Raw genomic sequence first — 27,153 nt, 5'->3', positions numbered from 1 at the left:
ATTGTGGACAATTTATGCTGGTATAAAATGATAGCATATATTGTTGTTGAAATGTTGGTAGGTGTGTGGTTGTACTTTTACTGATAACATATTAGTGTTAAAATTGTTGTGGCAAATTACATGTAGGGGTACTGTGCATTTACGTTGTTACAGATTTAAATAAATAGGAAACAATTTATAATAATAATAAAAAATTTAATTTAATAAAATAAAAATAAAAGTTAGATATTTTTAAAATATGAAGCTTACGATTTATTTGTTTTATTTCACTATTATTTATAACTCCAACAGAAAAAGAAAAATTTTAAAAAATAAACTCAAATAAAACGTCGTCGTCTTCTTCCTTCTCCCACCTACTTTCTACTTCTCTCATTCTCTGCGATTTTCTCTCTACTTCTTCTCAATCGTTAAAAAATAAATAAACATAACAATGAAAGAGTAATTTAAAGAATAAATAAACAATGGAGAGAAGAAGAAGTGTCGTACTGTGCTTGAGGAAGACACAGTGGGAGTTTGGGGAATTGTGCAATTGTGAGGATAAATTGGTCAGCTCAACACTCAAATGAGGATAAATTGGTAATTTCATGTGAAATTGTGCCAAAATGGTTTCAGAATTGTCCATTCAAGAACAATTTGAAAATGGTCTAAAAATGGTGTTGGAATTTGAGCTTCAATATTGTTGTTTGGTACACAACTACAATATATGGTCCAACTACAATATATGGTCCATTAAAATGGTGTGCCAAATGGGCACCTATTCTATCCATACATACATAATTGAAAAATGTAAATTTAGAGAGTTTATGACATTCTCATATTGTGACATCATTTTAAAGTCTCCATATCTACATTAGGTACATTAACCAAATCATGTATATATACATTAATCAAAAGACGAACCTAAGGGTTTTGTGCTCATTTATGACTCTCTTTGTGTGGATTTATATATGATTATTTGATGGATTTATGTACAATCTCCATATATACATTGCATACATTGATCAAAGTTGTGTATCACAAATGTTAATGTATCGTATTAATCAAAATAAATATAGAAGACACATTTATCGTATTAATCAAAATAAATGTTAATGTATGGTATTAATCAAAATAAATTCGTACAGACCCATGGCTCATAATAGACAATATCTTTAATGTATTTGGGTGAGAATTTCAACATACTCCGGCAAGTACCACCATATATAACACAACATTAACTTGTGAAAATGTGTACTGAAAAATAATTAATTTCAAGTGTAAATTTGATTCAACCCATTAGGCTTCTCAATTTGATTCCCCAAACTTATGAAAATGTGCACTAATTTCAACCCAAAGTGATTAAAAAGTACAACAAACAGGAGAGACAATTACTAGTTACTTCTTTAGTCGTAATGCAACTAACAAACTCTAAATATCCCTTAGCCATCTTTGATTGCTTAATGTATCATTGCTATTTGAGTACTGCTATATATGTTGTGTGTTACTGTGGCATGATCACCAAATCCATCAGAGAATTGGTATGGGAGAGTTGAGTTGTAATGAGTGAATGAGATCAGAGTCTGGTAAATTCAGAGGAGGCAAAGAGAAGTGACTGTAAGTAGAGCTGCCTCTCCTAATCTCTTGCATTGTCATTAGAGCTGCAACTGTGTTCCTGAAAATCCCATCTCCAGCAACTGTAATTGCTTCCTTTTTTTCTCTACTCGTGTCTTCTTCCTCAGCTGGGAAAACCGCATCAATGGTGTTTTCACATTCCTTGACAAGTTTTGACACAAGATCAGTAATGAAGAATGGTTGCTGCAGAACTTTTTGAATGAAGGGCAACCGCAATAGACCGCCGGTTCGCTTGTCATACTTCTTCAAAATCTTAGCCAGTCCTGCAAAAGTGGTCAAATGCACATTGACAATAACTTGAATTGCAGGTTCTGTGTTAGGGTTCATATGTTCATTATATAAGGGCATGAGTGAAATTTTTGTATGAATAAAAAACTCAGAAGGTTAAATTTGGTAGTAAGTTAGAAATGAAGAACCTGTGTAATTCATGTTGCTGTAGTTCTCTAAGAGAACCATTTCACCATGGAAATTGACAATGTCTTTTCTAATTTTCTCCATTTCTTCTTTATAATCTGCTTCTGAAGGCTGATTTCCATTTGGGCCCCAAGTATCAATCACTCTCTGGATCCTTTGTTGTAATTCCTGCATTCATTGATACTTACACTTTTTCTAGTAAAAGATAATTTTCATTCATACTTATATCAATATCTATTATTGTTGTTGTTGATGAATTGCCAAGTATTTTCTGAAAATTGCTGAATGATACCCTTAACACATGCACTTCTTCCCCCTAATAATAAAAAATTAATATTATTTGTAATTAAAGACTTGTATCCTACATCGATAGCTTTATCGATGTGATGCATAAGTAAAGATCTTATCTCTCACAATCAATAGAGCCCTTTTGCGTACAAAACCATGCAAGCATTAGTCCTAGAGCGGACAATATCTCTTTGAAGCTATCGATGTGGTGCATAAGTGAAGATCTTATCTCTCACAATCAATAGAGCCCTTTTACGTACAAAACCATGCAAGCATTAGTCCTAGAGCGAACAATATCTCTTTGAATTGTTTGTGTTAGATTTATGCGATTCTATCACGAGTATTCAATTTATAATATTTTACGTAGAAAAATATTTGTTTGTGTCGCGACGCTTTTGGGGGTTCAATCTTTTGCTAATCTATTTCGGCACGAATGAGAGAACAAGCATATTTGTGAATAAATTCGATACGGTCAATACTATCGAGGCGTTACCATTGTGGTGGATTAATATAACGAACTTTGGATGACCGAGATGAAACTTGCCAACTCTTTCGGTTACCAGAAATTCTAATCCCCTATAAAAGCATTACCACCCAATCCACGTAACAAACAGAAATTACAAACGGGACCCACATTTCGGAGTACAAAATTCAAATCTACAAAGACAAAGAAAAAGAAAAAGAAAGGTTGATCGATGATTAATTATCATAATGAGTAATTACCTTGTGCTGGATAATGAAATCCTCTTCTTGTTCCATGAAAAACGCATTGAATTTGTCGATCTCATTATTCAGCAAGTAGACGAACTCCGCCTCTGATTTTCCATACTCGAGCGATTCGTTCAACAATGGCGGAGCAGAAGAGATCAATTTCACCAGCTTCTTCAGCTCCTTGTAGGACAAAAACTTGTCTCGCCATTCCGGCAAGCTCTCCTGGATTTGCTGCTTCAATCTCTTACCGAATTTCATCGATAATTGATCGACCTCTGCTTCTCTCTCCGTTGTCTGGAAGTGGAAGTAGAAGTAGAGCAGTAAAGAGGGGGATTTAATAGCAAGAGAATATTAGGGAGCATATGCTTGGCGTGATAAAGAGTCGTTGAAGTAAGCAATCGAATTCACCAGCATATTCCTTCTTTTGTAGTCGTCGTTATTAATTAAGACCGAAGCAGTGAAAAATGACTTGTATTGTGGGCCACTCTAATGTTACACAATGTTTCTGGGTTTTTGGGTGCACCCAGTGATGACGTGTGTAGACTCGGAGTTTATTCATTTTATTTGGTATTTATGAATAATATTTTTTAAACAAATAATCATTAATTACAGTGCAACGCAACCAGGTACTTACTAGTTTTTGGTAGAATAATGTTCGAGATTCCTAAAATCAAAATATCATCCTTACTTTACCCTCAAATTTACGTGACATGTAAGTAAAATAACCATTCATTATAAACATAAATATAAGATCACTTAACATCCAACACTTCACCGTTTCGTTACTTACAATATTAGCAACATCTCCCTCAAGAAATATACGAAACATGGAGCTTTGATATAGATGAAAAGCATTTACAAGTGCAACAGCTCTAAGCATGACATCCACCCCTCAGGATTCTTTATCTAATGGGATAATCAACTATATCATTTCATGGTTTAGTTTTGAATTAATGCATTTTTCCGACAAGTGATTTGTTCCTCATGATATTTGGTTCTCATTCAACCTTTTTTGCCAATCCAACAAGAGTAGTACGAGATAGCTCATATAGTGATAGCCCATGAGAACCCCCCAAGTCTCTTAAATGAAATTTTAAAACACTTTAACCCTCAAAATTCATGTTAGGTTTTTTAACTCTCATATGTATGCATGGTTTGATCAATTAGTATTGGAATGATATTTCCTACATCTCAACGCAAGAGGGGTTATTATTTAATCTGGTTATCACAGAATGCCAGCCAAATCAAACTGAAACTGCAAGGACTTCTCCCAAAATAATTTCTCCAGCAACAGAATCTGCAGACATGAAGGATCTCACATATTTGAACCTACCACAGAACTAAGATTCGATCTGAGAAGACAGCATCTAACCTGCGGCCAAAGAGCAGCCAACAAAAGAACATGCATATGCCGTAGCTGACACTGGCAGCCGCACATTATCAGCACCATTCAAAGCTGCCAATAGAATTGAATGAAGCCACGAGCTGCAAATTAAGGTTGTATTTTGATGCCATGTCCTGAGAATGAAATTGATGTCAAGGATTCCAATGTATCACAACGACGTCATTTCTTGTAGATTAAAAGGAACTATAATCACAGAAAATATGTAAAAGCTGAATCGCATATAATGTGGAATGTTATTCAAATGAGTTGAGTCTCACAGTTCTGGTGAAGCTGAGTTTCAGTTTCTTTTCTAGTAGGAGAATCAGATTAACTCGAGCAATGGGGGGCAAGCCTTCATGCTTTCTCGAGAGCAGTTGCTCAAGTGAACATATTGATCATCCTTTTCCCAAACATCCTTTAAATCCTAGCATGCTTTCTCGCGTGCAGTTGCTCAAGTGAACATATTGATCATATTTTTCCCAAATATCCTATAAATCCTAGATCATTCTGACAAAAATAAAAAACAAATCATTAGTTCATCATCATCCGAGCCTTATCCCAAACTGTATATAGCTTGCTAAAAAGGTGCCAGTTACAATGGGAATATAAAATAAATACAGGCACAGAGAAAGACAACTGGTCGTTTAGAAAAAGTCTTGCTAACTGAAAAAATAATAGGAGCATCTTTCTTCTCCCTAAAAGCATAGGCTTTTAAAAACAGGAAGGAATTTAATCGGGCTAGTTGATCAGTTGCAATTTGTTCTCTTCACGGCCATACAATAAAGAACGTCAAGCAGGAAGGAATTTAAGAGATTCAAATGAGCTTGGAAGAAGTAACGTGATGATAAAAATTGCATGCATTAGTTTGACAAAATATATCTAACTTTATTCAGTGGACCACACACCCATACCACATATATCATCAATCCTCAAAAACTAATCTTAACAATCAATGCCAACAAACCCTGTTGAGTTCACAAATGAAGATCATCTAGGATATCCCCCGGAAGATGGCAATCCAGTTTCTTCTTCAAAAAAATAATAATAAATAAAGTTCAAGCACAACATTATGACAAAAAGCAAGTTCTTGCATAATACTATGATCCAATGTCTTAAGAAAGAACCATACCAAACTCCTGTCATTTGCCAAGAAGTTCAAAGTGGCAAATAAAGCAACAAGTACAACCCAGCATACACGTTTGAGTAAGATCCAAGCCAAAGGAAGAATATTAGAGTAAGAGCTGAGTCCTCATAAAGTTAAATGATTCAGTACAAACAACAAACGGTACGCTAACAGGAATAATAGAATTGTGTAGCATTGTAGACAATTTATCATATGAATGGCCAAATGAGGGGAATGAGTAATTTACAGTAGATATTTACTAATGCAGAATTAAAGCACTTTGAGAATACGGATAACATTGGAGAAACTGTGATTAAATTACCATTATGGCATCACCAGAGATGGGCTGTACCTGGCATGTAGCAACTTCTAAAAGAGTAAAGCTACTCCAACTCTGACGGAAAACCCAGTAAACACAAGTTCTCTTCTTGTCAACTCTTCATCTCAACTCAGACTTGGGTCACAACAACAAATGATGTTGGATTCTAGTAATAATATCAGGAGATTACCCACTTGCAAGTGTGCTCAATTTTTGACAAATTTTCTGTTGTTCAGGAATTATTTGGACCATCGGCATCCTGAGAAAGTTGAGCCCGAGCGTCATGGTCACTATTCCAATAGAGGGGGAGAAATGACGTTGACTTGTCAAATATCCATTCTGTCAATTAATACAAAAACTGCAACAATAAAAATAGACAGATATTAAATAAAAAGAAAAAAAAAATTATAAACCAAAAGCATAGGATCATTTAAAGTAGAAAGTACAAAATTTCTACATAATTTTGACTCAGAACTCAGAAGTGTAGATGCATAAATCCATAGTTCCTTAAAGACACTAAAATAGTTAACATGTTGAATTGCTTGTACAGAGTATTTTCTGGAATCAGTTCTCTTGTATATCCTAAATAAGTAAGGATTATGCTTTCAAGTTCCATTCTAATTGACAACTAAAGCGCAACTCGAAATTACTATACACAGGAAGCACGTCGAACACATTAGAAATCCAATAGATTGACGTTCCAAAGCACCATATGACTTGTACTTCAATAGACTTGGAAAGGCTCAGCAGTTACCACAATTATCATAATAGATGGTGGAAAAAGATCTCTATATTAACACGTGGACAGAGTATAAGGATTTAGTAAATTAGTAAAGCATGTATTGTTAGGAAATTCATGGAAAAAGTTTAGAGAAGGGGTTATGCAACAGTAGTTGGAAGGGTAGAAAATTAACACCTAGAGAAATCATTCCAAGGACAATAAGCATTTACAGCTGAACACTAGTAGCTTTACAACATGAGGTACAGAAAAGATGAGGTATGAGTTTCACTACCTTCTACAGATTTGGACAACGTTTTAGCCAAAAACCATTAGTTTCTCAGCTAATTGTATGAGTGTGACGCAAGTAGCTAAAATAAATTTTTTAACTTCATTGTTCTGTCGTATACGTATATATGATGTATCAACTAATCTAGTCATCATGAAGAATATTTACCAACAAATATAATTTAATATGTTATGACAATCATCCAAGATATAGTTTGCATATTATGATGGCCACTTACGTGTCGGAGCATAGCATGAGATAAATAGCAACCACAATCAAGGAGTAGAGTTTCTGACTCTTGCAATCCAGACTCCGAAAAACATTCTCAATCTCTGTTGATTAACTGCAGGTTTAAGCAGCAACCAAAAACTTTTCACCTATGAAAAAATGTTGAGTTGAAGATTAAGATTTTAGTAAAGAATAACGGATTGGTTAAGAAAAGATAATTCATGCATCTTTGAACATAAGGTGCATGTATATATCAAGAAGCAACTGTGTGTGTGTGCGTGTCTATATCATGCACTAAAAAGGAGAATTCGTAGCTACCCCTTTTCTTTGAATGAAGAGAGTATCTTTAGCAACCCTTGGAATAAAAATTGTGCGCCTTTATATGATCAATCTACTTATCAGCAATCGCTTTTCCTATGCTTATTGTCAAAGCAAGTGCAAAGTTAGTATCTTCACCAGATCTGTAAGAAACATTTTATGTTGCTTTTAAAAGTACCTTCCAGTCTTCCACTCACATAAAATGCCTTAAAATTTTCTTATGACAAATTTATGCTTGCGATGATTTTTGAAAGCAGCCTGTATGGTGGCAGCACTGAACTGGTATCACCATCATCAGGAAGGCAAGTGAGCTCAGTCTCCAAGATAGAATAAGCCTCAGAAAATGCCTGCATAACATGCAATATTTTTCATTATCAAGATTTGGGCACTTAACACAATCCAGGCTGCTGTAGTAGCAAACTTAGGGAATTTTGATTACCCGTTCCCAACTATATCAATTCCTCTAACAAAATTAAACTAAGACGATTACCACCAAAGACAGGAAATACCATTCTTTCTCCTACTTTAGCACGGATTACACCCTATAGCCCTTCTTTTGCACATTTTTTTAATCTTCGATTGGTCTTGAAATTTTCACTTCAACTTCAGACTTAAGGTTCCATTATTGCATGACCCAAATGACATTGTGCTTGCAATTTAAAGCCAAGAATTTCTATATGGGTAAATGATAGTTCATTATCAGCTGATAATAAAATCAATTGGGCATACATAGGCTAACCTTGATACACTGATGTATCCGAAAACAATTTCTCCCCACATTATTCATCGGGAAAAGAGGATCGTCAATGTGTATTGGATCAATGCTACATCATAAAGGACAAAACCATCCAGACATGAGAAAAGAATAAATGTTTAAGAAATAACATACATAAACAAGTAAGAAAAATTAAGCCAAAGTTCCATTACCTATGACCTCTTTCCCTTTTTATGTACACTCCACTCCCCTGTACTGAAATACGCATTTGGCGAGGATCAAAAACATTCCTATAATTCAAAAATCCAACCATTTTAAAAATAATATGCAACAAATAAAACATACATATCTAGTTACAGGGCGCACTCAATGTATATGACCATCTTCATCCATGATAGAGATGAAGACGAACCATAAAATCAGATTTTGACTTACCCAAAGAAGTAAAGGAAATCCATCAGAAGGCTTCCAAAATTCTGCACAAGCACATAGAAGTTACGACCAGCCAAATTTTTTTGGATAATATAATAATTATCACTTTGGTATGAATCGACAACTAATAGTTAACTAAGAAAAACTCTTCCCCTACATGTCAACATGAACCCAGCAGGCTGATGCATTCAAGCAGACAATGAGAAATAGCGAGAAATGGATAAAAGAACATACACAATGCGTTCACTGCCATACCTTGTCATCAATCTCAACATCCCTCTACATTGCATTGGGAATTCAAGGAGCATTTGGCATTCATGAGTTAAGGAATTAAGGAAACAAATTTAAATGCAGGAACTGGAGCAAGCCCCTTTATGTATAGACAAATCACAAATGGGCTTCACCAGGGGTAAATTCCATTGCTGCACTGTGCGTGTAAATTAAAATGTCATGTGTCTGGTGCTCATCTATGCTAACGGCTACAAGAGAAAACTATCAGATGTGCCATGGATCCAAAAAAGTGTATGTAAAGAGTCTATTGTTTCACTTCCAGAAGATCTCTTTCATGGCAAATGATTTGCCTGGCAGATAAGATGCAGTTTCTTAGTTTCCTCATTAAACTACTTCAGTAAAGAAATACTATACGTCACAACTCATGATTATCATGTAAAGGGGATGATTTAACAGTACAATAAACTGAAATCCCAGTACACTTTTTCAACACAGAAAAAAAAATAAAGAACAAATAAAAGAGATATCATAGTTCTGCAAAAAATAACCATGTAAAAGCATAATTTTTAAAAACACCAATGTCCAAAACTTACTTGATTAATAGGTTTGCCAAGATGATGCACATGCTGCAGAAAACGTGTAATCAATATCACCTACAAAACATCAAAAAAAAGTGCATCAAAACTACACGACAATAATGAAATATCAAGGTAACAGACGTAGAAGGAGAGAAAGCAGTTCACTCCTGTCTGTAATTAGTTCAGTGTCAGCGAAAAAAGGAGGGTGAAAACAAATTCTTCTGAAAAACGGAAAAAGAATTTACATAAAACGGGAAAAAAATCAATTGCAAAGAAAACATGAGCATGCAGAAGTTCTAAAACATTTTAACAGAGTTTTTCCTCCTCTGCATAGAGTAACGGACCTTCCAATTGCATTTAATTTGCATTAAGATTCCAACAGAGCGGCAAAGTAGTTCTAAAAAAAATCTCAAATCAAAGATTAGGTTTCACTTAATCCTGACAAGTGGGTTGAAAGAACTGAAAACAGTTTCATTGGTCAAGGAATGGGGTACAACAGTAATTTGTGCCTGATGCCTCAAAGAGGAGAAACAGTTTAAACGAACGACTAGAGCTGCTGAACACAAGGGTATCCTGGATAGTAAATTTCACTAAAAGGACAAACAATGGACAGTTAAATTGACAACAGAGAAGCAATTCCGCATTAAGGGAACTAGTCAAAACCAGGTAAAAGCCGGCTAACTGAAAGTTGTTTAGGAAAAAGGTGAAAAGCCACAATAGCTGCAAGCGAACAATTTAAAGTGCCAATATAAAATTCAGAAAATTTGAGCTTGGGCCTGGCACAAAATCCACATAAATTGCATTGCCAAGCCAAACTTACATGTTTCTTTTGCATGCCTCAACTCTTTCTATTTAATCTCACAAACAGAAGAATGAACGGTCTCAAAAGCTATTTTAAGTCTAAGATAAATAAAAAAATAAAATCAAGTTAGGTCAACCAAATTAAGTTGGAAGAATCGTATCCACCTAGACTTCACACTTAATTAAAATTTGCACCATGACACTGATCCAGGCATTTTTCCCTTCAAAATTATTTGGCTATATATTTAATAGTAAGCCAACAGTTCAACCAAGAACCTATTCCAGCATAAAGTGAACTGGCAGCCTTTGTTTATTCACTATTTAGTTTAACAATACCTTCAAAAATAAAAGAACAATTTGGCAGTGCAACTAAAGAAACTCCCCACCCAATGCAAGAACTAAGGCAATGCACGTAACTCACCAAGCAATAGGAACTTAAGCCACCAGAGTAGGATCGGTCCAGGCTACGATCTGCCAGGAACTGTTTCAGTACCAAAGCAAGAGGTGTGGCAGCTGGAAATTGCTCCGTAAGCTCTTTGACCTGCAAAAACAAATTGAACTTTTTAATTTTTAAGTTCAAATTATTCAGCATTCCAAACTTCATTAGAATAACCATTAACAAGTGAGGAAAATGAGAACAGAGTTTAATTGAAATATATGAAAAGTCAAAACTACATCAAACTTTAGAAACTAATTGAAAATATAAACCACCAAAATATTTGAAACACAAATAATACATGAATAACAACATATATTTCCACAAAGAACTAAGAAACCTACCACAGAAGCCAACTTAAAAGAAAATTATATATTTGGCAACACTTTCTTGGCATGGAGTACAAAATTTTAGTTTCAAAAATAAATTAAGGAAACAATACATAAATTATATAAGCGCGAACCCTTGGCCTAGCAGTTAGGTTGATTAATAGAAAGTTAAAAACCTATATTTTACAGCTTCAAATCCTGTAAACATCATCTACAAATATTACAGGGCTATGACTGCACACATTTTTTTTTTCCTTATTTGTCATTTTCAAATAACAGTGCTTGGAATTTCATTTCTATTATTTTTACCCTTTTCAGTTAATAAAGTTTCCAAGTAAAGATAAGGGTACTGGTGGTAATGATTTTAGTCTTTTACTATTATTGCATGTAATATTAGCTGTTTAGACTCAGAGTACTGGCACTGGAAAAATCCACATCTAAGGTTAATACTCTTGGATTGTCAGTAACACTAAGTTACAGGAGGATACCATGGCGAGTAAAACTATAATTTTCAAAACTATTTGACATGAAGATAGAATGATGTGACAAACATTTGATTTCAAGTTGATCTTTTGATTCCTGTGACCTGTAGTAAAGTAAAGATGTGCATAATGTAAAAGTTTAACAGGACATCATTTTTTCGCATGACACCAAGCCCTGAGACCCTGTGAGAATTTGCCACTCCCAAGTTAAGCCTTTTAACTGTCCTATCATGTTACCATATGAATCCAGGATTGATTGACAAAGGAAAAGCCTCAAATATTCTCTTGCTAGACTACCAATAGCCTAAAACTGAGCAGAGGTAAAAGGTAAACAAATATCGTACATGATACATACACACATATATATGTATGTATACATATACCTCACACAAAGCTTACCAGTTCAGTAGTTTGAAGTCCTGTATGTGACGGGGACTTGAAACTGATATCAATGCGAACTGACTTCACATCATCTAAATTATCATCATTGCTCTGAGAGCATTTTGGTGATGCAGAGTCTTCAAAACCAGTTGCACCGGAGAGAGTGTTGTTGTTACCATTGTCACAAGTCAAACAAGTTGGCTCCTCCTTTGGTGATTGAACATTAGAAACAGCAGAGGCAATCAAATAGCGGGGAACTTCGACCATAAGCATAATGATAGGTATCTGCGGAAAAAAGTCACCAAGTCACCAGTATACGAAACACATATAAGAAACACCATCATAAAAGGAATCAAATACTAACACAGTTCAGAATGATAACACTTACAGCAGTATTTTCCACGGTTTTAAGAGAATCAGTTTTCACCCACTCCTGATTAGCAAGATACCTGGCTGCATGCTGAAATACAGATGTAGCAAGGTATATCTTCTGAGATAATATGGTAGCAAATCAATAGAAAAAAAACAACATAATTCCATATCAACTGCAAATATAACAGTAGACGATATAAACTTAAAAAAAGAGATTCCAAACAGTTTCATCCGGAGAATCAAAAATATGTTTTGCAGGCAATATAAAATTTGACAGAACGCCTTTATCACAACTACTTAGCACTGTAGTACCAGTGTCAAACATACTATGTACCTGAAGGCAAGTTTCTTTGATACCATTACGGCCTTCCAAAATCCCAGCTTCTTTGATTGGTTCCTAGAAACAAATGTCAGCATATAAGTATCTGCCCAGATAGAACCAATGCAATAGGTAAATGTAATTTCAAGTAAACACCTATTTTAACTCTTACCAGATTCCTTACTGGAGGAAGACAAACCACTAGATCCACATCACTGGTTGGAAGTGCCAAACCTGTTGCATTTGAACCAAAGATATTTGTCCTTGACCTAGGCCACAATACTTGGAGAGACCGTGTGACCCGCTTGACTGCCCAATTAATGTAAGGTTTCTGACCCATATTCTCTGCAGCAACCTTGGGTATCGTGATGCCATAAAAACAATCAATTACACAGTGATGGCCTCAAAAAATGGCAATAGAATCTCAAAGCAACAGAATCTCAAAGCAACAGAATCTTATTGGATATTATACTTGAAAACCTCCCCAAAATAATAAAATAGAAAGAAGAAGGAAATCAATCAAGCCATCTACCTGCTTGCAGAATGAATCAATTTCATTATGTAGGAGACTGTACATCAGGGAGAGGGATGCCTTTCGAGTAGCACACTGCAATTCTGGTGGTTGCAGTGGTAATGCCACATCTGGCTGTAATGCAATATTACAAACAAACACATGCATCAGTCAAACCCCAAAACATATTTAAAGGGAATAAGGTGGAAGTTATGCTTACATGTTCTTGATCTCGGGTTAGCTGGGACATTGCAATAAGGCGATCTTGCAGCAAAGATCCAGAAAGAGGCTGAATCATTGTGCAGCCTGAAAGACTTTTATTCCTCCAAGAAGGCCAAACAACTTCAGCTCCATCCACACGTGTACAAGCTTCCTCCAAGTTAGTTCCCTCATGATTCCAACCTCTCATACCCCAATGCCTTGGGCTGGAGCTCCCAGATCTAACTGTAGGAAAACCCCTATGTTTTCTAGAGTCACTCACAGGAGACGGTGGAGGCAGACGCGGAGCTCGTGGAACACCAAGAACTACAGGTGATGGTGGGCGTTTTATCCGTTGCTGCTCCCGCCTACTAGTGGGAAGACACGGGCTTTTGTGATCATGATTACGCTTGAAATCAGATCTTGATCCTTCCCTTGATAGATTTGGTATAATGATAGGACGCAAAATAGGATAGGGGAGTGAATCTCCCGGCTTCCCTTCAATATCAGCAGATATATTAGACAAACATCCTGAGACATCATCTTCTGATACAGCATCTATTGTCGTTGACGAATGCAGCACTTTGCCATGTACATCATTGGCTGGCGCCACATAACCAAGTGCTTGATGTCCAGGCCCCAAAGGATCAAAAGCAGAACAAAAGGAAGCGGCAGTTGGTGAAGTCAAACCATTTGTACTGTAAGAAGAAGAAAAGGCAACCATGTCATCAACAGCCCTCTTCATATCTGCTTCACGCCAAGCCCATGAGCTATCATCAGAACTAAGTGAAGGAGGTCGAGAGAAACTTGTTCCCGGATGATCAGAGGGATTCCAATACATCACTCCGCCGCCGAAGTGCTGATTGTAATCTATCCCAGAAACAGCATGCACCTCAAATTCTTCCTCAGATAGCCAGTGGCTGTCACATTCCTCAGCTAATTCCTGCATATTGGCTAGTTCAGTCAAATCCAAAGAATCACCAGAATACTTCTCATTGTCCAAGGCTTTCATATAATTCTGACCAGAGAAGGTCGGCTGAAAAGCAGACTGCCGCCTCGCAATGAACCCAGGATCATAATTATAGGTAAATGATGGAGCCAGGCCACAATTATTTCGAACCATTGGAGGCCAATCCAAACTCATTGGCAATGGCCTAGGGAAAATCGGACTGCACCCAACTTCAATGCGTGCATTTCTTGCCTGATGCATTGTGGGTACAAAAGGTTGGCGAATGTGATTATGCCAGTTGTGACCAACATCAAGATGTAATCTATCAGTCGCAGCAGGAATATGTGGATTGATGGACGGGAAAAAAACAGGTGCTACACTAGGCCACTCATATGAAATAAATGCAGAAGCACTTGTGTGTCCAACTCCAACATAAATATTTTCAGTCTCTTGCTCCTGAATCCACAGAGGTTCCTCTTTTCTACTCATAGCTCTGACTGATTTGTCCATAAAATCTGCTTTTGTCTCTAGTTTAGTCGAAGGAAACAAATTATCTAAGCTGGCATCTACATTTGTGGAAACACTATCAAGCTCCAATGCAGGCTCAATGGCAGAAATAACATCGCTGTCGATGTTACAACTTGATATTCCTAGCCTGCCAAGTGTAGTATGATTCTTCAGAATGCCTGAAACCTGGTTGTAGTCTGTACCCCCATGACATAGATCTTCAGTAGAACGACATGAACAATCTTCTTGGATGCTTTCAGTGAAAATATACCCCCTAGGGGGTTCCAAAGAAGACCTTCTAACACTTAAATGTTCTTCAACGATGTTGCCAACATTAAGCTTTTCATCAGATACAGTCTGGACAGTCGAATGGGCAGATGCAGCCTTCGCTGCCTCGGCTGCAGAAGAAACAGAGGAAGAGGGGCCAGTTGCAACTGATTTTGTTGAATTTTTCACTTCAGTTGGATTTTTAAAACCAGAACTTTTACTTTTCTTTTTTTCTTTCCTACACTTCCTTGCAGTAGATCGTTCCTTTCCGACAACCATTCTTTGGTCATGTTCCTGATGACAGGGCGTCAGTTATAATCTATTTAAATCATTAATAAAAAAATTATTATCCAAATTAAAACAAGCAACCATTTCCACTGCTGAAAATGATGTCTCTCTTTGACCTTCCTTCCCATGAAGTGTACCATGCATCTCATTGGATGACTCCACCAAATCTTCTCTCTCTTTACATGCCAATCCACGTTCAAAATCCTATGATATCATTTAGTAAATAAATCTAATTTTCTCACAACAAAAAAGAAAACATGCCAATGTACATACATATTATAAAAATGCTTACTACTAGAAAGTTTTCAACAAGACAATACCTTGAAAGGTTTGTCGGACAAAAAGTCATCTGCACCTGAACCTGCCCCAGGATTTAGCTTTTTCATGTTATGGGTTCTCCCCTTCTTTTTCTTACTGCATGAACTGAGCTTTTCTTTGGATTTAGTAGGCAGAGACTTAGAATTATCTTCTTCAAGAAGTTCGATTTTCATGCAATCAAGTGAAATAACCATAATTAATGCTCTCATTTTTCTTAATACACAATCAGAAGTGGTACCAAGACATCCCAGTGTCGTGAAGAAAACCTTCCCTATATTATGGTCACTATGCCAACATGATGACACAAGACTAAGGACATCCTGAAGAACAATTAATTGATTAAGAATCTCGATGAGGGCCTTCGATTTTCCATGACCAGAAGGAGGCTTAATTGATAAGCCAAATCCAGTATAAGCTGTATTTGTCACAGTATGGCTTCGTGATGAGTCTGAACACTTATACCTCGATGCTTGTTCCACTCCGGCACTAAGGGACCACATCTCCTCCATCATAACAGAGCTTTTCCCCTTTGAAATCTCAAGTGTCTGAAAATTAGTTTTTAGGACTTTTAAGCCATGTTGTCCATGGAAAATTTTCAAGCATTTGAAAATAATAATTACTTTTCTCATGTATTACAGTAGATTTCCATTACATTTTCTTATCAAAAACAATGTATACTGTAGATTTTCCCGTTCACAATCTCACAGATGATAAAATTGCAACCGAAACAGAAATTTACAGCTATTTAGTAACAAAGGGCATGAAAATTTGAGGAACATCTTATTGAACACGAAAAGATTTCAGTACTGGTAATAATGGGAGGGAGTGAATTCAGAATTGAACTTCTATTTCTTTAAAGAAGTTAAAGCTGCGGGAGGGAAACAAAAGCTAACTTAATCAATAATGTAGATTGCTTCATGCAACAAATTTTGAAGGACAACAACATAGAAGATGTCAATCCTGGGCCCAAAATTTACAACAATCAAGCAGATATCATCCAAACAAATACACAAAAGGTAAAAGCATAAAAGTCAATAACTCAACAATCTTCAAAATCGGCAGTAATTTGACTTACCAAGTTACAATGCAGATGAACAGAAGTTCCATCACCATGGGGAAAAAAATCAAAGTTTACCAAAAAAAAAAGAAGAAGAAAAGGTATCATGCCTATTAATTTGATTTAAAAGGCCAATTATTATAACAGGGAAACAAAAAAAAAGGTTTCATTCGAACACATTTTACGAAGTATTCTCCTACATATAAGAAATTATAGTAAGAGTGAATATAGCATTAGATGGTATATATTTCTTCTTTGAGTTCCAAGCCACTTTGAGAAACAGTCAAATGTCACCCACAATTGCATGAAGTTAAATATTTGCATCTAGATTTTCACAATTATGAAAATTAAATGTAAATTCAACTTTCAAAGCCAAATTGCAAACCATAGAAAGACAGGGAAGAAAAATCACACCCACTAATTCGAACCACACAAGAAACCAGGAAATTAAAGACAAGGTTAAAGGATAAACAACTAATTCAACAAAACTCCTCAGTTTCAAAAATGTAAAGCAGGTGTTTGGACAAAAAAAAAAAGAAATACAGAATGTTCAAGAGACAATATTTTTCATTTTTAGAATATTCCCTTTTTACATCCAGAACAAAATTTACTAACTACACCATTTTTAACAAATCATAATGAGCCCCATGTCAATTTAATATGCATACCAATTCCAACCCTATTCTAAAAAGTAAAAATTTGAAACTCTTCCATTCAATGGCATATCTAGAGATCTTTTTATGCTTGACTAGTGTCGTTTTGATACCTTGAAATTGAAATTGTTTCTGCTTTGTTGTTCTAAATTTCATTCGACCAGTATCATTGCTTCAAGATTTTACATTATTTTCACGTAGTTTCGATAGCACTGAAAGAAGTTTTTACAATCTTAAACGTTCAACCTGTCGAAAAAATTATGTGTAACAACAAATTCACATAGAAATACCAGGAATTTGGCAGCTTTCCCCAATGCCACAGTTGAGAGCTTTCTCCTGGTTTCCAAATCCAACTTCCTCCACCAATCCACACATCCTTTCTTCCTCCAGAATACATTTGCAGCCACCCCTGCAGCGATGACTTTCTCTTTCAACTTCACCCCCCTTTTCTTACCACCACTACAGCTCAACCAAGCTAATCTCAAGGCCACCTCTAATCTACTCGCCACAAAATCCTCCAGACTGTAATAACCCTTGTCTTTCAACCATTCAAGTTCCACCCAATCTGATCCCAATTCGCTCTCCTGACCCCTCAAAAATCGCCCATTGGATACTTTATCCATTGCAGCAACGAAATGATCTACATTTTCTATAAAGTCCTCACTCACGGTCACAGAATCAAGACAATTTATCGAACACGAACACTCCTCGATCTTTTCCCCTTCTCTCGAGCCAAACAACCAGGTAGACTCGAAAATCAAGCGCTCAGACTCATTTGACTCGGCGACTCGAGACAAAAGGCCACGTGACCTCTTATAGCAAAGGCTTGGAAGGTGAGGTGGATCAGATGAGGGGATATCTGGGAGGACGATGAAGACGCCGCAGCCTTGTGTGCGGACCTTTCCGAGCATTTGAATGAGGAGCTGCGTAAATTTGACGTCGACGGTGGTCAGGTGAGCCTGGCGTTGATGGACGGTGAGAGCAGAGAACCATTTGAGGATCGAGGCTCTGTAATTAGAGTTAGGGTTCCGATTGCAGCCGGAATTTAGAGAATGAGAGTGATAGAGAGAGATGTGAGAGGCGAGCGAGTCTATGAGTTGCTTCTGAGTCAAGCGCGAGTTGGCGGTGGTGGATTTAGGAGGCAAATTGAAGGAATTAGGGTTTGATTTGTACATTCTGAGAGGTTTCAGGAAGCAAGAGAATCACGGGGACTCGACGAGAAAGGAAGGAGAGAAGATGATGAAGAAATTGCCTGCGAGGAAATTCCGGGTCGCGTTAGGCGGGGCTTTGGGTGGCAACGTGGTTACGACGTCGTTTACGCCTCTATCTATCTTCTTTCTCGTTGAAAATTTAGGACACTAATCGGCTCTGTCAAATAATTAATATGGCATTTCGGAAAGTAATTAAATACTTGGACGGTAATAACTAATAGGCATTTGACAATACTATCAACAAGAAGTCGTTCGAATCAATGAGATGTGACTCGATTGATAAACGATTGAATTTGACTCTAATAAGAGATGACTCAATCGACAATCGATTCAGTTAAAGATATGTATGTTCAAGTTTCGATTCTAATGAGAAAACATATTTGACAATACTCAATTAAAATCTAATTCAATTTAGTACAAATTAAGATATTATCTATAAATAAGATTTCGATATAGTTAAAAACAGCTATCAATTAATGACGATATAATACGATTTGGTCCAACAATCAAGGTTGTTTTTAGTTAAACAGTAGTTGGGCTTTCTTAATTTAATCACGTGTAAATATTTTCATCAACAATCCAGACCAAAAAAAAACAAGAAGAACTACAACTATCAACAAATGCTTGAGGAGTACCAATAATCAAGGTTGTTGACAACAATAAAATTATTCTAGAACAAAATCTATGTCCCTGGGAGGACCCTTCCAAAGTTTCTCCTGTAGATCCACATGCTTGGGGAGCTGACTTGCTGAGGCCCCTGAGAGAATCATAAGAATGTTATCTCTGTGTTCCATTCCTGCCCATTGACAGGCAAGTTTCATGTCAATTGTCAAGACATTTCAAAATAATCCTGTGATTAAATGTATTTGCCACCATTTCTGCTATGCAAGATCAAGTATTCCATAAACGCAATCATGGATAGGAATTCAACAAAAACTGAAGAAAGAAATGAAGAACTGGGGAAAAGTCTAGGAATGCTAAATGACTACTACACTGTCCCTGGCAGATAAAAATGACGACCAAAAATTTTGTTTCTGAAAGAGTTTCACCAAAATCAAGTGTAGCATAATGAAGAATCCTATACTAAGCAACGCCTCTTCAGCTCTGACATTCTGAAAACTGGGCTGAACAAAAGTTCAAACATGGTGTTTGAATCCTCCCCTGGTTTAGTGTTTCAATTCGTTAAGAAATGAGTCTATTATCTTCCCAGTTGAGTTTCCAATGTGAATTTTCATTATGATGTGCATTCCAGCAACTGACCCAACATATATGTGCTCAAATAATATGGAAAGTATGGTGAAAATAAAGAAAATATATACTGGGAAAATAATCAAATTGATTCGCATGACGAATGAGAGACGAACATGCACAAAATGGAGATAGAACGAGGAGCAATAGCCCATTTCTAATCCATGCAAGAAAATACCCAGTAGTTACATGTCAATCATAAGGGCTGTGGCGTGACTGGCGTCGTCCCATGCTCATCCTGCAGGTATACTATCCAACCCCTGAAAGTTATGTTCTGAAAGACAAGAATGGTTGGTTGATTTTTGAGATCATGGAGAATTCTGAGGTGGAAACGTCCATAAATATTACCATTGTTTATAGACCTTTGATCAACGCTTGGGTTGATAAACCTTTTCACTTCTTTCTTCTTTGTCTCTCTTTCCTTCTGGTATCTCTCTATCGCCGTTTCCGGCAGCTTTTCTGACCGGCCAAGAGGTGTACTAGGTCGAGCACATTCTTACTCGCGGTGGTCTGTACCTTTCGGGCTTTATTATGGTCGAAATACAGAACGGTGGTAAAAACTTATGGGGTTTTGATAGTGTGTCAGTTGTCGGAAACCATGACCGGCCGGATCGAGAGAGAAACGGAAAGGAGAGAAAACGATGTGGTATAGGTAGTCCACAAATATTCTCTTGTACGGGTGTCCGAATAAGAAAACGGCTCTTGAGATGATACCCCCCACAAAGATAATCCTTTTGTTCTGCAGCAGTTGCCTCCATGTCCATGGACTATGTTTTCCAGAAAAATCAATGGAGATGAAATTCATCCTTTCATTGCAAATTGAGAAAATGGCTACCACAACTCCACCGCACGTGCATCATGCATTTTCATAATTAAGTTATATCAAGGGTTGCAGACTTGCAGTTGAGTATGTGCCACCAATAATCTTGGCAATGGCAAGAACATTAACCCTTTCTGAAATGATGAAAACGATTCCGATCCCGAACAATGATTTCTCGGCCAAACTTACGGGAAACATGCTTCATGAATGAATGGCAGTCCTTACAAATTCAAAGGTTCTTCATGACTCTTACGATTCTTCTATCATCGAGAATGCGAAGAGCAAAAGCAACTGCAAACTTGTCACTCTGAAAACCAAGACTGCTCTTTCTCTTCCTTTTCAATGTCATGAAACTACGAATCCTCTGGTTTCCTTTGATTTGGGATTAGCATCATCTCCTGACAGGAACTCATGAACAACTTGATCCACTACGAGAAAACTATAGCCAGGTCTCTTACGAATCCTCTTTTCTCCCAGTCAAGTTCTAACCTCGGCCTTCTCAGACCATCTCTACCAACTCTACCATATCCATTAGATAAAAAAGCACATAATCACCATCATGATAAGGGTCTAGCTCATGAATTCTATCCTTCACTTTCTCTGCCAATTCAACATTGTTATGCCGGACGCAAGCCCCAAGCAAAGTCCTCCAAACAACAACATTTGCTTTCAGGGGCATTCTCTCTACAAACTCGAAGGCTTCAAAGATTGACCCAGCACGACCAAGGAGATCTACCATGCAATCGTACTGCTCAAGAATTGGTTCCATACCATATTCATCCTTAATACTATTGAAAACTTAACTTGCCATCCTTCCTCAACAAGGCCACCATGACTATTGACTACAAGCCATTAAAACTCCAATAAAGGTAATATGATCAGGCAACAAACCACATTTCATCTCCAAAAATGCTCTCAGTGCTTCCGTACTGTGGCCATGCACCGCAATGCCGGTAATAACTGCCGTCCATCTCAATACATTTCTCATAAGGCATTTCATCAAACACTGATTGAATCGTCAACTGACCCACATTTTGAGTACATGTCAATTAAGGCAGTACCCAGTGAAACAGAGTGCTTCAACCCATTCCTCCGAACAGAAACATCAATCCACCTGCCCAATTCCATTGCTCCTACGCTCGAAATAGCAGATATGACACTCAGCATCATAATCTCATTAGGCTTCACATTGGCCTCAAGCTGCATAAGCTGAAACAAAGCCAACGCTTCATATCCAAGCCCATTATTAGCAAAACATGCAATCATCGAAGACCATGATACTAAATCCCTTTCGGTCATATCCTCGAACACCTTTACCACAATCTCAACCAACCCAAGACACCCATAAAAACTAATCAACCCATTTTGCACATAAATGTCGGAGTCAAAACCTAGCTTCACAACAAGCGAACGTAAACCCAACTTGGTTTGGAGGCGCGCAAGGGCCTTGAGCACCAAGGGGAAGGTGAAGTGAGGAGGGGGCATGGGCTCTAACGAGGGTGTGGTAGGCGATAACATCGGGAAAGGGGAAGTGATGCTTTCAGAAATGCCTTGAGTTTGGGATTGTAAAACTGCGAGCAACCATCATTTGGGTAAAATAAAATAAGCTAGGTTTTCTTAATAAAAAAAGATGACTGATAAATCTGGCCAACCTGATATCATTCAATAGCAGAGGCAGAAGTTTCAGCAGATTCTTCTGTTGTACATATGATTTTTAAATTTGCCAATCATAATAGTAATTAGATTGAAATAGACAAATGGATATCACATAATGTTCCAAATGAAATACTTCCCCTGGGCTTGAAGCTCAAGCTGTTGAATTGATGATGAAATTCCTGCAAAAAGAAAATAGCCAAACTGAAACAACAGTTTCTATATTCCCAGAACTCAGACCATCATTTAGGATTATCACGTCACTGAATTCAAAATTTCACTCACCATGATGAGCCAGGTTCAATGTAACAATAAAAAGTAGTGTGAGAGTATACCATGTATTATATTCGGGTCTTCATTCTGACCCTGGTTCCTGCATATCATCCTCCATTCCTGGCTGTGCAACTAGACCTGAGGAGCCAATATCACATTCCGGTGGACAAAAATCTTTCTCAGATACTGGTTCGGAAATAACTTGCTGGGCACCTAAGTTGCTCTTCTCCGGTGGTACTGACACAGAGCTGTTGTGGCAAAGACTTGCGTCCTTAGCGTCAGATACCGGATTTCCATTCTCTGCTTCTTTGTTGGCTGTTGCAGCGGGTGGAACGCCAAGTTCCGCTGATACAGGTTGCTTCTGATTCATCGCGTCCACCATGGCTGGAATTTTGCTCCCAACTTCTGGTGTTGCTTGTGATCCTTGACTTTGAGAGTTAGGGTAGTGCTGGGTTCCAAAACTAGATGCTGACATTACAGCTGGTGCTGGTGCTGCAGCTAACCCTTGTACCTGTGAGGCTATGAACCCTGGTGTTTGGGCTTGAGAAAGCACATATGTCAATAGCTGAGTCAAAACAACCTGTGGGTCATTAACACCTTGTTGAACTTGAGGGATCGATGATGGCTGTGTACCACTGAAGTTGGCAGGATACAGTGCTTGGAGCCCTGCTTCTCCATATAAAGCTCGATGGCCATGAAATCGCTTCAGATTAGATAGATGTTTTTTACCAGCCAAATGACTGTCAAAAACCACTTTTGACTCGCACTTGATGTTGCAAAGTTCACAGATGAATGGAATTACTTCTTTGGGCTTGGGAGGCTCAGCTGGTCTTCGTCGCCCTTCATTATTTCTAACATATTTACCCCCTCGTCCCCCTCTGATCTTACGCTTGAAACCACGCCCTCGTGCTCGAGAGTGATCACTAGGCTTCCTTTCAGGTTCTGCTGCTGAAGCTGCCATGGGTACTTCCAACTTCTCATCAATATCTTTCTGCTGTTCAGTATCCCTTACATTGTCATCAACACTAGCTTTCAAGGGTAAATTTTCAGGCAGTGGTTGTTTCTCCTCAGATCTCTCAACCTTCTCAGGCTCGACAACTTCAGGTTTTGTTGTCAAAATGGGCATTTGTACATCCGACTGTCCAGGTACAAGCTTGTTCCCATTCTGTAAACTCTGATGTGCTCGCAAATTCTTCTTATGTCGCTTACCGTTCTTGTGCTGCTCTAGGATTTCAACTGTGTTGCAGTCAACCCTACAAATTTCACACCAAGCCATACGTGGAGGTGGCCAGAGTGGAGCAGCAGGCACTTGTGCAGGAACATAAGCTGAAGCCTGCCCAAGGCCCAGTGCTGAAGGTGGCATTCTAGCATTAGGACCTTCAGCTGGTGCTGCAGCAGAATTTGATGTTGATGCAGCACCATTTGAAGGAATGTGCCTACCACCACCCTGGCCACGTCCCCTGCCACGAGAGGGGGTTGCAGAGACACTTCTTTTGGATCCACGATATCCGAAATGGCCTCGGCCACCCCCTCGAAAGGGCTTTCTACCTCCACCCCTATGTGTAGAAGGCCCAATCTGCAGATGGTATTCAAGAATAAAACATACCATAGAATGATCTAGTTGCTTAATACTGACATCATAAGAATCTCAACTAAAAAGACAAATATACATATAACTCGTGCAAGCACGCATACATACACAAAATACAAATCAAGCAAAAATGATAGCAACATTATAGTACATAGCTTATGTTACATGTTTGGAACCAACAACATAATGTCTTAATACCAAAAAATAATTGGGGTCGGCTGAGATATAATGTATGGAATTACAGGGATTAAAAATCCGGTCTCTTGGGGTAAGGATAATGTGGCCAACAATTCCAACAAACAGTCTTCAAAGAAACGAGATTTCGTGTAAGGTTCTACCAGAATTATGCCGGCCCCTTTGTAAAGATTAACCGTCTTGACCATTAAACTGAGGCTACCATACCTTAGGCTCCATTTGGGTCAAAGTTCCTATTTCAGCTTCTAGAATTGACAGAAGTGTGTCTTGAGAAGTCCAGTGAGGAGACACAGTTTCGCTTGATAAGGCATTTTGGTAATTCGAATTTTGAATTAGAATATGACAAAATACTGTGATTCACAACTTCTTAGTGCACAATCTGTCCTATTTGTCTTTACACAGTTTTCAGCATCACCAGAAAACTGAAACTCCAATCAGCTTCTCTCAAACACATTTCAAATGCATTCCACTAACTCAACCATCATATATAATGCAGAAAATTGTCATCCTCTAAAGACCTGGAGCTGCTCCTCAGATGTACCACATCTAACAAATGTAAAATGACTCGGACATTTTTGCAAACACTGGTTTCTTCACAATTCATAGATCCTCATGTTCCCTAGACCTATTTTGTGTCTTAGCATGGCATCTGCTATCCACTAAAATTTTAAACTCATCATTCCTAGAAGCTACATATATGACGGTACTTGTACTTTCTATTACACTTGTGAAGCAATCAACAGTTAATAAAAAATCCTTCAAAATCATGTCTTGAAACATAAAATGACCCAAAAGTAACTTCCTTCCAGAAAATCTTCGAACATCAAGGATCCATCCCAGAAAGTCAGACAGCACAAAGGTGCAGGGCAGTTTAACAACCATGACAAATGTTAATCTTAAGGCTCTGAACAAGGAGCAATGCTTGCCTAAGTGAGAAGAAGAAAACAAAAAGACCTTGTTCATAGCAGAATAGGCGTGAAAGATCAACTTAATATGGAAAGATCGTTCCTAGAGCAGTTGTGAACTTCACCAACTAGAAAATATACTACATGCTTAACGTTGTGAACCTATAGATTTAGTTAAATGTGCTAGGGAGAGTTAAGCAGGGGAACAAGGGTGACTTAACATGAATGTACCACAGACTAAGTCAAATAATAAAAGTAAGCCCCGAAAATTGTTAATGAGAAAGAATGAAATCACTTGATTGTAAGAGCACACAACACACCTACGTGAGGTCTAAAGCAAACATAAAAATACATAAGCATGCACCAAAATATGACAGCAAGAAGCACAGATCTAACATTCTAACTTCTGATGTAGACTAAAATACAATTGACCTCTCAATTAATCTGGCTGCTTTAAACTCGGTGGCCAACATAACAAATCCTCCCCTTCATCTTCTGGAAATAAGGGCAGAGATTTCAATACCTATCAGCTCTGTTGTTTCAATGATATTCCCACATGAGCCTGGGGAGCACAGCTGTATGTCTACTCCAACAATCTTTGAAATTTCAAAATCATGCCAAACAATTGCAGAATCCTCAACCCAGCTGGAAATTGGTGACCAAGAAAAGAAAAGAAGAAAATCTGAAGTTAGGCAGCTAATAAGCTGAACCACAAAACCAAGTAGCTAGCCTTTTGAGCTCCCTCTACAGGATCAAATGAAAGGTGTCTTGCTTGAATGGAACTCGATCAATCTCAGCCTAGCTGCCCTTTTTAGACAGTTTGGTAGATCACAAACTTCCCTTTTCCCTCACAAATAAGGGTTCTAAACGAGGAGCTTCCCAATTGAATAGTTGAATACAACATGCTCCCCTTTTATAACCCTTATATTATGAACAAAAATGTAATATTTTGCAGATTTGGGCAAAGTGACAGGGTTGCTTAAGCTCGGTTCATTGAGGATATGGAAAGGCATGTATATGAAAAAATCCAAGCTCAGGCAATCTCTCTCTCTAGCAGCCCAAATCTCAAAACCATGAGAAGAAGTGACATCCTCCAATGAGATTTAGCAGGGGTAAAGAAAGGAAGAAGTATGATGTGTTGCACACTTGCACGGCAGAATAAACACAGATAATATTTTCTTTAATGATATCAAAGACAACATGTAAAAAACCTTATTTATGCAAACTGCAAATCAAATACTAATCGATAGTAAAAGCACAAATTTAACAATTACACCGAAAATTTATCAATACATACCTAATGTCTTGTTATATAACCAGCCACTTCAACTTAACAAAGCAAATAGACAAATATCCCAAATGTATGTCACAACAAACATATGCATGCATATACTTCAAATCTTCGAATGAGACGAATCGCAACAATGAAAGCCCTAACCTCCTGTTGAATAGCTCCCTGTGTTGCAGTCACGCTCCCCGCATACTGTGTCATCGCAGCCGCTGATCCCGAGTTTAAACCACCAGGATCCGAGCCGTGATACAGCTGCTGCTGATTCTCCACAGCCCTTTGTGCGTAATAGGCATTCTGCTGGTCCTGGGTGGGGTCGTACGGGAGAGGGACGCCGGGCGGGTGAATCGGATCATTTCCTTGGTGGTAATGGTGCGAGTAGTCTTGAGGAGGGTAATACGCGTGATGTTGTTGAAGATGATGATCGTATTGTTGATTGGTATAGGCATAGTAAGCTTGGGTTGCCGTTGATGGATCGTAAGATTGAGGATGAGAAGGATCGTATGGCTGGTACTGTTGATACTGGTAATTCTCCGAAGAGTAATCCATGGTTACTCTTCTGAATTTAGGGATTGAATTGCGCTATGTACAATACTACAAGTTTACCCCTCTCCGTAGCTGTTCTTATGGTCCTCTCGCGATTTCCATTCCGTAAAATCGGAGCGATGTGAGTTGATTTGCGTAAAAATGAATGAACGGCTTTATTTCCCAAATCACAATATTCCCATTTTAAGAAATGCCA

The 27,153-nt window shown here is 37.8% G+C and overlaps 2 protein-coding genes and 1 pseudogene across 11 annotated transcripts; all 3 read right to left on the bottom strand.

Annotated features, from left to right (window-relative positions):
- Positions 1–1,231: 1,231 nt before the first annotated feature.
- LOC119982767 (SPX domain-containing protein 3-like) lies at positions 1,232–18,555 on the bottom strand. 10 transcript variants are annotated; one of them, XM_038826313.1, is made up of 21 exons: positions 17,518–18,553; positions 15,520–16,062; positions 15,281–15,403; positions 13,211–15,205; positions 13,012–13,125; positions 12,652–12,834; positions 12,495–12,557; positions 12,177–12,248; positions 11,807–12,073; positions 10,582–10,701; positions 9,375–9,434; positions 8,554–8,594; positions 8,331–8,408; positions 8,143–8,227; positions 7,582–7,750; positions 7,404–7,499; positions 7,096–7,234; positions 5,884–6,208; positions 4,687–4,915; positions 4,397–4,542; positions 3,183–3,318 (listed from the first exon to the last, which is right to left on the bottom strand). In XM_038826313.1, the coding sequence occupies exons 1-15, from the start codon at positions 18,400–18,402 to the stop codon at positions 7,622–7,624; spliced, it is 4,758 nt and encodes a 1,585-aa protein (XP_038682241.1). In that variant the 5' UTR covers positions 18,403–18,553; the 3' UTR covers positions 3,183–3,318; positions 4,397–4,542; positions 4,687–4,915; positions 5,884–6,208; positions 7,096–7,234; positions 7,404–7,499; positions 7,582–7,621. The 10 variants fall into 10 exon arrangements, with proteins under 10 accessions (XP_038682248.1, XP_038682241.1, XP_038682243.1 ...); XM_038826315.1 differs by lacking the exon at positions 3,183–3,318 and adding an exon at positions 4,111–4,321; XM_038826314.1 differs by lacking the exon at positions 3,183–3,318 and having other exon boundaries at positions 4,111–4,542; positions 7,404–7,504.
- A 2,003-nt stretch (positions 18,556–20,558) lies between these two features.
- LOC119981802 lies at positions 20,559–22,497 on the bottom strand (annotated as a pseudogene).
- LOC119982788 lies at positions 22,138–27,126 on the bottom strand. Its single transcript, XM_038826348.1, has 3 exons — positions 26,562–27,126; positions 22,495–24,008; positions 22,138–22,341 (listed from the first exon to the last, which is right to left on the bottom strand). Exons 1-2 carry the CDS (start codon positions 26,958–26,960, stop codon positions 22,515–22,517), a joined length of 1,893 nt encoding a protein of 630 aa, XP_038682276.1. The 5' UTR covers positions 26,961–27,126; the 3' UTR covers positions 22,138–22,341; positions 22,495–22,514.
- Between the last annotated feature and the right edge of the window lie 27 nt (positions 27,127–27,153).

Source organism: Tripterygium wilfordii, chromosome 17 (assembly GCF_013401445.1).
Source record: "Tripterygium wilfordii isolate XIE 37 chromosome 17, ASM1340144v1, whole genome shotgun sequence".
Taxonomy (NCBI): Eukaryota; Viridiplantae; Streptophyta; class Magnoliopsida; order Celastrales; family Celastraceae; genus Tripterygium; species Tripterygium wilfordii.
The sequence above is the reverse complement of the archived record's forward strand: the minus strand, read 5'-3'. Positions and strand labels throughout refer to the sequence as shown.

What these genes read in the sequence shown, in the direction of transcription:
- LOC119982767 (XM_038826313.1), bottom strand. Translation starts at nt 18,402, where the DNA reads ATGTACAAATCAAACCCTAATTCCTTCAATTTGCCTCCTAAATCCACC. An exon ending in GATTTCCTTTACTTCTTTGG is followed by an intron (nt 8,409 to 8,553) that starts GTAAGTCAAAAT and finishes TTTGAATTATAG; the next exon opens with GAATGTTTTTGATCCTCGCC. An exon ending in GGATACATCAGTGTATCAAG is followed by an intron (nt 7,751 to 8,142) that starts GTTAGCCTATGT and finishes CATGTTATGCAG; the next exon opens with GCATTTTCTGAGGCTTATTC.
- LOC119982788 (XM_038826348.1), bottom strand. Translation starts at nt 26,960, where the DNA reads ATGGATTACTCTTCGGAGAATTACCAGTATCAACAGTACCAGCCATAC. An exon ending in AGGGAGCTATTCAACAGGAG is followed by an intron (nt 24,009 to 26,561) that starts GTTAGGGCTTTC and finishes TACCATCTGCAG; the next exon opens with ATTGGGCCTTCTACACATAG.